The sequence below is a fragment of the Ranitomeya variabilis genome, chromosome 3 (assembly GCF_051348905.1).
Source record: "Ranitomeya variabilis isolate aRanVar5 chromosome 3, aRanVar5.hap1, whole genome shotgun sequence".
In the NCBI taxonomy this organism is placed as follows: Eukaryota; Metazoa; Chordata; class Amphibia; order Anura; family Dendrobatidae; genus Ranitomeya; species Ranitomeya variabilis.
Genome location: NC_135234.1, coordinates 713,869,095 through 713,882,229, shown reverse-complemented (window position 1 = coordinate 713,882,229; position 13,135 = coordinate 713,869,095). Strand labels below are relative to the sequence as shown.

General features: G+C 43.1%; 1 protein-coding gene across 1 annotated transcript; it reads left to right on the top strand.

Annotated features, from left to right (window-relative positions):
- The first annotated feature begins 11,067 nt into the window (after positions 1-11,067).
- Positions 11,068-12,677, top strand: GSX1 (GS homeobox 1). Its single transcript, XM_077299826.1, has 2 exons — positions 11,068-11,533; positions 11,998-12,677. Exons 1-2 carry the CDS (start codon positions 11,134-11,136, stop codon positions 12,354-12,356), a joined length of 759 nt encoding a protein of 252 aa, XP_077155941.1. The 5' UTR covers positions 11,068-11,133; the 3' UTR covers positions 12,357-12,677.
- The last annotated feature ends 458 nt before the right edge of the window (positions 12,678-13,135 follow it).

Sequence of the window (13,135 nt, the reverse complement as noted above, 5' to 3'; positions counted from 1 at the left end):
AAAGCCGGTAATTCAATTGCCGGCTTTTCATTTCTCTTTCACAAACCCGACATGATATGAGACATGGTTTACATACAGTAAACCATCTCATATCCCCCTTTTTTTTTGCATATTCCACACTACTAATGTTAGTAGTGTGTATGTGCAAAATTTGGGCGCTATAGCTGCTAAAATAGAGGGTTAAATGGCGGAAAAAATTGGCGTGGGCTCCCGCGCAATTTTCTCTGCCAGAGTGGTAAAGCCAGTGACTGAGGGCAGATATTAATAGCCTAGTGAGGGTCCATGGTTATTGGCCCCCCTGGCTACAAACATCTGCCCCCAGCCACCCCAGAAAAGGCACATCTGGAAGATGCGCCTATTCTGGCACTTGGCCACTCTCTTCCCACTCCCGTGTAGCGGTGGGATATGGGGTAATGAAGGGTTAATGCCACCTTGCTATTGTAAGGTGACATTAAGCCAGATTAATAATGGAGAGGCGTCAATTATGTCACCTATCCATTATTAATCCAATTGTATGAAAGGGTTAAAAAAACACACACACACACATTATTACAAATTATTTTAATGAAATAAACACACAGGTTGTTTTAATATTTTATTGCTCTCTCAATCCACCTGAAGACCCTCGCTTGGCAAAATAATAAACCAACAATATACATACCTTCTGATGAACTGTCACGTCCCACGAAGTAAATCCATCTGAAGGGGTTAAATCAATTTACAGGCAGGAGCTGTGCTAAAGCACTCGCTCGTACCTGTAAACCCCGGGTGCTGAAAGGAAAGCTGGGTGATCTGTACTTACATTGAGTCGCGGTGAGGCGCCCTCTGCTGGATGTTCTCATGAACTGGAGCCTTGGAAAAGTTCCCACGCTCGAGTTCATGTGAGTTCATCCTGCAGAGGGCGGAAAAAACGGTACCGGAATTATCCGTGTCCGTGTGCCCTTGCGTTTCTGTGGCACATCAGTGTGGCACACGTGCGGCACACGTGTGCTGCCCGTGTGCCGACTGGGTACCACACGCACCGTGCAGGAGACAGCGCTAGAGATAAGCGCTGTCCCCCCCACGTGGTGCTGAAGCCGCCATTCATATCTTCTCTGCAGCAGCGTTTGCTGTAGAGAAGATATGAATAATCCTTTTTTTTTTTTGTTTCTCGTGTTTAATATAAAGATCCCTGTCCCCACCCCCCTCCCACCCCCTGTGCGCCCGCCCGCTGTTATTAAAATACTCACCCGCCTCCCTCGCAGTGTCCTGTCCTGGCCGCACCTTCTACTGTATGAGCGGTCACGTGGGGCCGCCGATTACAGTCATGAATATGCGGCTCCACCTCCCATAGGGGTGGAGCCGCATATTCATTTCTGTAATGGGCGGCCCCACGTGACCGCATACAGGAGAAGCTGCGGCCAGGACAGGACACTGCGAGGGAGGCGGGTGAGTATTTTAATAACAGCGGGCGGGCGCACAGGGGGTGGGGACATGGATCTTTATGTTAAACACGAGAAACAAAAAAAAAAAGGATTATTCATGTCTTCTCTACAGCAAACGCTGCTGCAGAGAAGATATGAATGGCGGCTTCAGCACCATGTGGGGGGGACAGCGCTTACTGTACCGCTGTCTTCTGCACGGCACACGGACTGCACACGGACAACGTCCGTGTGCGGTACGTGTTTTACATGGACCCATTGACTTTAATGGGTCCGTGTAATCCGTGCGCTCCCACGAACACTGACATGTCTCCGTGTTTTGCACACGGAGACACGGTCCGCAAAAAATCAATGACATCTGCACAGATGCATTGATTTCAATGTGTCTACATGTGTCAGTGGCTCCGGTACGTGAGGAAACTGTCACCTCATGTACCGGAATCACTGACGTGTGAAACCGGCCTTAGGCCGGTTTCACACGTCAGTGGCTCCGGTACGTGAGGTGACAGTTTCCTCACGTACCGGAGACACTTACACACGTAGACCCTTTAAAATCAATGCATCTGTGCAGATGTCATTGATTTTTTGCGGACCATGTCTCCGTGTGCCAAACACGGAGACATGTCAGTGTTCGTGGGAGCGCACGTATTACACGGACCCATTAAAGTCAATGGGTCCGTGTAAAATACAGACCACACACGGACCTTCTCCGTGTGCAGTCCGTGTGGCGTGCAGGAGACAGCGCTACAGTAAGCGCTGTCCCCCCCAAATGGTGCTGAACCCGCGATTCATATCTTCTCTGCAGCAGCGTTTGCTGCATAGAAGATATGAATAATAGTGTTTAAAAGAAAGATCTATCTGTCTGCCGCCCTCCCACCCCCTGTGCGCCCCCCCGCTGTCCTGAAAATACTCACCCGCCTCCCTCGTTGGCTGTCGATGCTTCCTGTGCTGGCTGCGCCTTCTACTGTATGCGGTCACGTGGGGCCGCCGATTAGAGTCATGCATATGTGGCTCCACCTCCCATAGGGGTGGAGCCGCCTATTCATGACTGTAAATGAGCAGCCCCACGTGACCGCATACAGTAGAAGGGGCGGCCAGCACAGGAAGCATCGACAGCCAACGAGGGAAGCGGGTGAGTATTTTCAGAACAGCGGGGGGGCGCACAGGGGGTGGTAGGGCGGCAGACAGATAGATCTTTCTTTTAAACACTATTATTCATATCTTCTATGCAGCAAACGCTGCTGCAGAGAAGATATGAATCGTGGCTTCAGCACGATGCAGTGTACCACACGCGTGGGTACCACACGCTCCGTGTGGTACCCACTCGGCACACGGGCGGCACACGTGTGCCGCACGTATGGCCTACGTGAGCTCACGGGCACACGGACACAGATAACTCCGGTACCGATTTTTTCTGGTACCGGAATTATCTGGACGTGTGGGACAGCCCTTAGATAGTATTTTGGGACCACACTTAGGGCTCTTTTCCATTTGCGAGAAACACGTCTGTGTCTCGCATGTGAAAACCAAGCTCTGGCGCCGGCACTCCAGAGCGGAGTGTGCGGCCGCATAGCAACACATGGAGTCACACGCTCCGCTCCAAAGTGACGGCGCCAGAGCTTGGTTTTCACATGCGAGACACGGATGTGTTTCTCGCAAATGGAAAAGAGCCCTTAGACTAGGGTCACACGTCCGTATATTCTCTCACCTGAGAAAATCTGTCTGACTATTCTAATCACACTCTGATTGGAGTTTGACCATAGTGTGATCCTGAAAAAAATTCTCCATCTTCTCCATTCTGTCAGCCATTAAAATCGGACTGCAGTCAGATGTCATCTGAGCTTGGGTCAATTTTTTTTGATGGACTCATTGACATAGCCAAGTGCGATCCAATATATGGATGCAGATCACGTGTGCTGCAATTTTTTCCTCTGACAGACTTCGAGGAAAAAAATCAGACATGTTTATGGCCCTATAGAATAACATTGGTCCAAGTGCGATCCGATATTTTGTCGTCTTTCTGACTGCGGCCTAAAAGATTTTGATAATTTCCTGCAATTAACGTAGTGCTATATTATGTACACATTCACATTAAAAAGGAAAAATCAGCATTATTAGAAGCACATCACCCCATGATAACAGAATGTGTGCCAACAACATGACTTTTTCTTCACACAGAAAAATCCAATTAACGATCGTTCTGGGCACATAAAATAATCATCAGCTTTTGTGAACAGACCAGTTAGGCTACATTCCTATGCACCATTTTCCGATACCCGTAGTGTCTCCATTTTTCGTGATCTCTGGTTGGGTGATGGCTTATTTTTTGCACGTTGAGCTGATGTTTTTAATGATATATTGGTGCAGATATGATCTTTTGATCGCCCATTATTGCATTTTAATGGAATGTCGCGGCGACCAAAAAAATGTAATCCTGGCGTTTTGACTTTTTTTTCTCTTTTTACACCGTTTACTGATCCAGGTTAATGCTTTTTTTCATTGATAGGTCGGGCAATTCTGAACGCGGTGATACCAAATATGTGTATGTTTGATTTTTTGGTATTGTTTGATTTTGAATGGGGCGAAAGGAGGGTGATTTGAACTTTTATATATATTATTATTATTATTTTTTTAAAATATTGTTAAAAACTTTTTTTTTTAACTTTTGCCATGCTTCAATAGTCTGCATGGGAGGCTAGAAGCTGCCATTACCTGATCGGCTCTGCTACCTACAGGAGATGATCAGATCGCCTGTATGTAGCGGAATTACTCACTTGCTATGGACGCCGACCATCGGGTGGTGCTCAAAACAATCTGGCATTGACAACCATAGAGTTCTGCAGGAGACCTCTGGTTGTCAAGCCAACCCATCCGTGACCCGCGAGGGTCACCAATGAGAGGATTTCCGTTGCGATTGCCAGAAGCGCATCTTAAATGCCACTGTCAGGCTATGTGCACACGTTGCGGATTTTGCTGCGGATCCACAGCTGCGGGTCCGCAGCAGTTTTCCATAAGTTTACAGTACAATGTAATCCTATGGAAAACAGAAACCGCTGTGCATGCTGCGGAAAAAAATGCGCGGAAACGCAGTGGTTTACATTCCGCAGCATGTCAATTCTTTGTGCGGATTCCACTGCGGTTTACACCTGCTCCATAATAGGAATCCGCAGGTGTAAAACCGCAGATGGAATCCGCACAAAATCCGCATAAAATCTGCCGTAAATCCGCAGGTAAAACTCAGTGCCTTTTACCTGTGGATTTCTCAAATCCGCTGCGGAAAAATCCGCAGACCTCAAAAGTACGTGTGCACATAGCCTGAGCGTTCAACAGTGGCATTTAACTGGTTAATAGCCGCGGGTGGATCACGATTCCACCCTCAGCTGTTCTGGGCACATGTCAGCTGTTCAAAACAGCTGACATGTACAGGAAAAGATGTGGGCTCACCGCCAGAGCCCACATCAAAGGGAGGGTGTCCGACATTGGTGTACTGTTACGCCTGATATTGGAAAGGGGTTAATAACTAGAGGCAATCAGTAACATATATATAAAAAAAAATTCCATTTCAATGGTGTCTACAGGGCCTGACATGTAGCTACAAGAAATGGATAAGTTGGTACAAACTGCTTTTTCTTATTTCACCCCACCCTTTCATTCAAGTTGAGTTCTCTATTCCCCACTGTAGGTGTTTTTCTCCCTCTGCACAGCTCGTTCTGCCACTCTGGCTATGATTGGCAAGCTGCGACAGACATACAACCACACACATCTCTGCTGCATGTGCATACACAGCTCAGCTACAACAGAAACCATGGCTCCCAATCGTCCCAGATTCAGCAGGACTGTCGTCCAAGCTCTTTATCCTGTTATCCACTAACTTCGCACCATAGTTCCTCCTTTTGGGCAGGACAGGAATCTCTCTGCACGCACTTACATTAATTAAAAATATAATTCCCTTCTCTTGTCTCCATCTCACAACCTCTATCATTGCATACTGCAGCTATATCTATGATCCGTAGGCTGCACTGTTCAGTATAAGAGAATTTGGTCATCTTGAGCTGTATTGCAGACTCTTAACAGCACAGGCACATTTTACTGGTACACAGAGATACATTGTACATAGCAGTGTATTTCCATGTTATTGTATTTTAGAGGTGAAGAAAAACCCAGATTTTTTTTGCTCCTATAAAGCTACTTAAGACTATGCGCACACGTTGCGGATTCGGGTGTGGATTTTTCCTCACCTTTTTTGAAAAATCCGCAGGTAAAACGCACTACGTCAAAGTCATTTCTCCATCTCCTCAATTGCCTGTCTCAGCATATATTGGACTACACTGGGATTAGATCTGAGTGCAGTCCGATGATTCACAAGCACCCAAAGACAAGCATGACAAAACAATTGCAGATGTGAGCTGCCCCATTGTATAACACTCTACTATGCTAGCTATGCAATGTTTTATCGTATAGCACTCAGCCCTGTTATATGCTAGTGTGATCCTGGCCTTAGAGACACATCTGTATGAGGCCGGTTTCACACGTCAGTGATTCCGGTACGTGAGGTGTCAGTTTTCTCACGTACCGGAGACACTGACACACGTAGACACATTAAAATCAATGTGTCTCTGCACATGTCAGCGTGTTTTCATGGACCGTGTGTCCGTTTGAAAAACACGGAGACATGTCAGTGTTCGTGGGAGCGAACGGATCACGTACTGCACACGGATGCTGTCCGTGTGCCGTGCAGGAGACAGTGCTACAGTAAGCGCTGTCCCCCCAGCGTGGTGCTGAAGCCGCCATTCATTTCTTCTCTCCAGCAGCGTTCGCTGGAGAGAAGAAATGAAAAATCATTGTATTTTGGTTTTTTTTGCGGTAGAAAAACCCCTATGGGAGGTGGAGCCGCATATTCATCACTGTAATGGGCGGCACCACGTGACCGCTCATACAGGAGAAGCTGCGGCGCGGAGAGGATGCTTCGAGGGAGCCGGGTGAGTATTTTCTTTCCAGCGGTCGGGCGCACAGGGGGTGGGAGGGGGGTGGAGACAAAGATCTTTATTTCTACCGCAAAAAAAAAAAAAAAACAATGATTTTTCATTTCTTCTCTCCAGCGAACGCCAGAAGAAAAATAATAAAAACTTAACGCTGAGGCCGCGGGTGTCCGCATCACACAACACAATTACAATCTTCTCTGATAATTACATGTTTGCTGTGTTCTTCATGCCTTTTACAAGTATTTGATGCTGACTTGGTGCATAATTGAAGCAGCGTTTTTAATGTCATTATAGTGCAGAAAAGTTTGACTTTAAAAATGCAACAGCATTTTTTTCACATGCAGCTGAACCGTGCAGTTTTGGTGTTTTTTTTTTCTCTAGAGACTATGTGGAGCCTAAGGGTATGTGCACACGTCAGGATTTTATGCGGAAATTTCCTGAGCAAAATCGGAGATTTTCTGCATAAAATCCGCACGCGTTTTTCTTGCGTTTTACTCGCAGTTTTGTCGCATTTTTTGAGTGTTTTTGCACAGATTTTTCGCGTTTTTTTCCGGAGCTTCCCAATTCAATAACATAGTGGGAAATCCGCAAAAAATCCGCAAAATTAATGAACATGCAGCGTATTTTTCCACATGCGTTTTTTTGTGGAAAAATCCGCATTATGTGCACAAAAATTGCGGAATGCATTGAAAATGATGGGATGCATAATGTATGCGCTTTTGATGCATTTTTGCCACGGAATACCACCGAAAAAACGCGCGAAAAAATCCGCGAATAATCCGGAACATGTGCACATACCCTAAAAAAAGTATGTAAAAAATGTTGTTGTTTTTTTAAGTGCAGAATCAAAGCTTTTCAGTACCATAAAAACATGTTAAAAATGCAGCTTCACATATGCACCAAAAAAGTATCAAATAAGGGGAAAAGAATAAAAAATATAGCAAATATACTTGAACCAGAACCCGTACCCTTTGAACACAATGGGGACCCAAACTTTTCAGTCTCGTTGCAGTACTACAAAAAATGCTGTAACAAGCGATCAAAATGTCATATCTATCCCAGCATGGTACCAATAAAGACATTGTTTTGCCCTGCAAAAAATAAGCTGTCACACAGTTCCGTCGCCCAAAAAATGTAACCGTCACGGGTCTCAAAAAATAGCGATGCAACAAAAAAGATGTTTTTTTCAAACTTCTGGTTTTGCTTTTTTTACCACTAAATTAATAAAAGTAAACTGGACAATTTTACCGTAATTTGCCGTAATTTTGCTGATGTAGCAGAGGTAGACGAGTCACAGGACAAATGGATTATTATCTTCTAGGCAAACAGTTGAGGTTTATGGTTGTTTATTATTTTAATTCTTTTACAGGAGACATTGACTTCAGTGGATCGGGCGTTGACGTGAGTATACGTGTTTTTGGTAAATGTACATTCATTAAAGGAGTCCGTCATTATTACAAATAAAGGACTTTACTCAGGTTGTGCGTATTTTTTTGTATCACTATGGGGTTAGTAATGGGGGCGTAGTGTAAGTATTTTGGCACAAGTAATTGTAGGTTAATAAAAATAAATAAAAGACTCACGGTTATATCTTTTTGTAATCAGTAATCATAGGCAGAAATAATCTTACGGTAGAGTAAGTGCTATATAATGTTACATCTGTCCTGACTTCTGTGAAACAAACCCTTTTTCAGATGGATTAAATTAGGTTGTGTGATTACAACCTGTGTCCTGTGCTGCAGAATTTGGTGATGCTACCTATAAGGAATGGGAAATAAAAGAATAAAAACTGTAAATGACAAAAAAAAAATAAGAAACCATATAATGTCATAACTAGGAGAGTGAGTAAAACATTAGGCATGGAGTCATTAGATTCAGCCGATGTTTTCTGAAAGCAGCATCTTTTTCTCCTATAGTCCTGGGCATGACTGAGGCTGATCTATGATGTGAATATTACAGCCTGTGCCTGTATTGAGCTCTTCCACCAGGGCACAGAATACAGTCCCATCTCCATCTTCCCATTGACTCCTGCAGCACTTTCTCCATCCTTCAAGCATTTGGATGAGTTTTGATTTGCTTCAATCCATAATTGCACAACAATCCTTCTGCAACATTTTGCCACAAAACAGATGCCATTGTCCACCCTCCCATTAGAAAGTGCCATAGGCTTTGAAGTTTTTTTTTTCTATTTAATGGCTGTAAAGTGAAAGAAAATGTCTTCCTATTACTTAATTCAATCATAGAAAGAAGGCTTGGTAAAAAGCCCACGGATTTTGCCCAAAGTGTGACAGAGTTCTCTTTGTGTTTGCTTATCCTCTGCTGTCACACACTTTAATTCGCTCCTCTTTATCTTGCATTCAAAACTTTCTTCAATGACATTCAATAAGGTCCAGGCTGAAGAAGAAGAAAAAAAAAACTGGTTATTTTTTTGAGATATTCTTCCCAGTGGCTTTGCCTGGGTGTCCATTCATTGGGGGAGTTAACTCTTTCCCCCCAGGCGCCTCAAACTGGTCCATTGCCTGAGGCTGGGGAGGACTGCAGGTGCAGAACTGGTCCTCATAACCCTCCTATACAGAACATCCCTGCTTATCCATCTTCTCAGCATCAGTCCATCAATTATGCAAAGCGATGGGTTTTGTGTGGCTTAATAGCCCATATCATGATTAATATGTATTACCTGTTAAACAGATTTATATATACTAATGCCCTCTAAATGAATATATTACATGGAGGTCTCTGTGGAGTGACCATTATGGGCTGGATTCGAGCCTGGAAACCTTTTTTTCTGCAATATGTTTAATTTATTGCAATGCATTTATTTACTGCATTTATATAAAGTCTGGAATATTCTATCGAAAAACAGTCACTGCAACAAATAAATGGCATCCAGAAAAAGATTACCCATCATCAGGAGCCTCATGTAGAGAGATACAGAACATCCACCCATATATCGCATCATCTAGGTTCAGATCTCGGGACCCTCATAATCGGGAAGAAATCGACACCAATGTCGGGGGTTTAACAGATTCTTACTATCTACTGGGATAAAAGAACTAGAGAAACTGATTAATACTATACAACAGAAGAATAAAATGTGCTTCGAAGTAGGATTCATGCAGGTATTTCAGTGGGTTGCTGGGGGTGAAAAAAAGATGATGATGATGATGATGATATTTATTATAATCATAGTAAGAAGGAGCAACATTGTAAAACGATGGACTTGACAGTAATAGTAGTAAAATAATAACATGTTATATCAACTGTTCCTGGCACTATAGAATTGATTGTTTGCACACAAGGAAAACATAATGAAAATAATAATAATAATAATAGTAGTAAAAGAAATGATGATGATGATGATGATGATGATGATGATGATGAAAAGTAATTCAGCTGAGAAGGATATGTGGTGATAATAATAACAATAATAGCAATAATAATTAATAATGGTACAAGTGAAGATGATGAAAAGTGATTCAGATGAGCAGGATATGGCAGTAATAATAATAATTATAATAATAATAATAGTAATAAATATTACACATTATTTATGATGAAAAAGGATTCAGCTGTTATGACCATTAATGTTAATGATAGTAATAATAATAATAATAATAATAATAATATAGAGAGAAAATTGAATCTAGCATTAAATAAGATGAAATTGTTGAAAAGCAGCGATACTAGTATTATAATCAGAATGAGATGAAGGATGAGAAGTAACACTGTTACATGATGGACTTGACAATACTAGTAGTAAAATTATAATAACAAGTCCTAAACTGTTTATAGCATATATGACACTATAGAATTGATTGCTGCCACACAAGAAAGACATATAATAATAATAATGATAGATGTTATTCTTACATACCTCCTCTGTACTCATATAGCCCTCTGTGCTCAGACAGAAGGCTAAATAATATAATAATAATAATATTAATGATAATAGTAATAATGGATAGTAGCAATGGCGCTAATGGTAACGGTTGTAGTTACACTGTGTCAGGGATATATTATAACTTGCTTATAGGCTAGTATAGATTATAGCAGTAAAAATACAAATAATTAATAGTAGTAAATATACAAAGTAGTAGTAGCGCTGAGATGACTCGCAATGATAATGGGAGTAGTAGTTAGAGCAGTGTGTGTTATCACAATAGATCCATAGCTTGCACTGGCAGGGCATGGTGATATTATAGTAAGCTGCACATAGCATATAATTTGGAGTGACTGGGGGGCACCGATCCTGGAGGCGGAATAGGGACCCCTATATCCATCCTACAGGTGGCTGAATAATGTAAGATGGGCCTGACCCTCCGAGAGGTTTTTAATAAGACCGAACGGTATTTTCATACAGGAGGAATGGGGTGAACCTGCTTATATTCAGCCGTAGAGATAAAAGAATATTAAATAGCTCGGGAATAGCCAAATAAATCCCAGGGAGAGGGGAGGTGAGGGTGGGAGAGGGGAGGTGAGGGTGGGAGCCGCCTGGTAAGGCGTGGGTGGGGTGGACAAGAATAGAGTACATTATGCAGTTCATTTAGTTAACAAGTGAAATAATGAAGAAGCGTGCAGAGGGAATGCCAAGAGAAAGGGCACAAAAAGGCTATTGAGTGCGCTGTCGTGGCCATCACATGGAGGCAGCGCTATATAAGGCGGGGAGTGGGGATTCAGCACCACACTAGTGGCCAGCACCCACTGCACACTGGACGCAGCGCCCTGCACTCATGCCTCGCTCATTCCTGGTGGATTCCCTCATCCTCAGGGAAACCAACGACAAGAAGGATGAGAACAGTCCTCCGCTCTTCCCGTATGCCATGCACCCAGCGAACCCCCTGCACCCAGCGAACCCCCTGCACGGACTGTCCGCCGGCTCCTGCCACTCCAGGAAAGCTGGTTTGCTGTGCGTCTGCTCCATGTGCGTCACAGCATCCCAGCTACATGCACCTCCGCCCGGCATCCCTCTCCTCAAGGCGTCCTTCTCCTCCTTCAGCTCCCAGTACTGTCCATCCGCTCTAGGAAGGCAGCACACGGGGTCCTCAGCCCTAAACCTGACCCATGCCCCGGCCATTTACCAGGCGTCCTATCCTGTGCCAGACCCGAGGCAATTCCACTGCATCTCAGTCGGTAAGTCCTGATGATTAGTACTTGGCTTTCATTCATTTTATTCATTTTCATGACTCACTGCACCATATTCAATGGGGTTATAAAGCGTCTATGGGTAAAAGTGGATGGAATATTTAGCCATTTATTCATTTAACTGATAATGATGCTGTATTTTCATGACTCACTTTTTACTTTAAAGAGACTCCTTGCCACATATTCAATCAGGGTATAGTGTCTACGCGTAAAGGTGGATGTAATATGTAGCTTTTTATTAATTTCATTGACAGATGCTATTTACTAATGACTGTGGACAAGTACCAGACATAAGGTCAAGTTTAAGAAACTTTTCTTGGCTACCTGCCAGGAGTGGAGATTAGTTATTAGCTTTATATTAGTCTTCTCATGTCATGTTTATTACTATGTTTGATACACATTGCTGTTTTTGCAGTTTATTAACAATTTCTTGTCTTCATTTTTGTCACTAGACAGCTCCTCCAGCCAGTTACCCAGCAGTAAACGCATGCGCACCGCATTCACCAGCACTCAGCTCCTGGAGCTGGAGAGGGAATTCGCCTCCAACATGTATTTGTCCCGACTGCGGCGCATTGAGATCGCCACTTACCTGAACCTCTCCGAAAAACAGGTGAAAATCTGGTTCCAGAACAGGAGAGTAAAGCACAAGAAGGAAGGAAAGAGCGGCTCCCACAGAAGCAGCCCCCACAACTGCAAGTGTTCCTCCTTCTCCTCCACAAAGTGCCTGGAGGAGGAGGAAGAGGAGGAGGACCTGGTCCTGTCACCTTCATCATCAGAAAAAGAAGACAGAGACCTGTCTCCAAGTCCATAACTCCTAAACCTAGACAATGACTGTTGGCCCTTATTGGCCCTTAGCCTTTCTGTATGTGTGAGGCAATCTGTATAGACATTTCTAGACCCAACTGATGGGGGGGACTCTATTAAAATCACACAATAAAATCTCATTATTAGATCCAGATCTGAGATCTCTCCAGCTACAGATACATTGTATTTGATTTCACATTGAGCCCCTGCTATATATCAGAAAGAATATTGTGTGAACCATTAGATTACCCAAAGTGCCAAATTCTGTCCTGTCCCCCTGTGAATACCATATGTCTGGAGATCCTCTGTCTGTATAATATATGTTTCCTGTATCGTTTCTGTATATTCAAATATTTATTTATTTATGTAAAAGAAATAAAAACACCTTTTTTTTCAATAAATAAATTGTATCAATGTTTGCTTTCTACAGAGGAAATCAAGTGCGTTCTTGTGGTCATTTTGTGCCAAAACATAATTAAAATTGTTGGTGCCAGGAGCAAGTGAAGTGTTGAGTGTAAAGCAGGAGAATTCAGAGGATATTCGTCTGATATAAGCGTTATATAACTAATGTAAGTGTAATATGGCAGACATGGGTTTTTATTGATCATTGGTGCGCACTATTAGGCACATGCAACTTTCACATTCATTATTGATATTAGCGCACTGCCCAGCGACAATCCTCATTTATTGCCGCACATCGCACAAGGAAATTGGCACAAATATTTGACAGATTAGGTAGAATTCTTAAAATTAACATAATTATTATAGCTATTGACTTTGAGATTC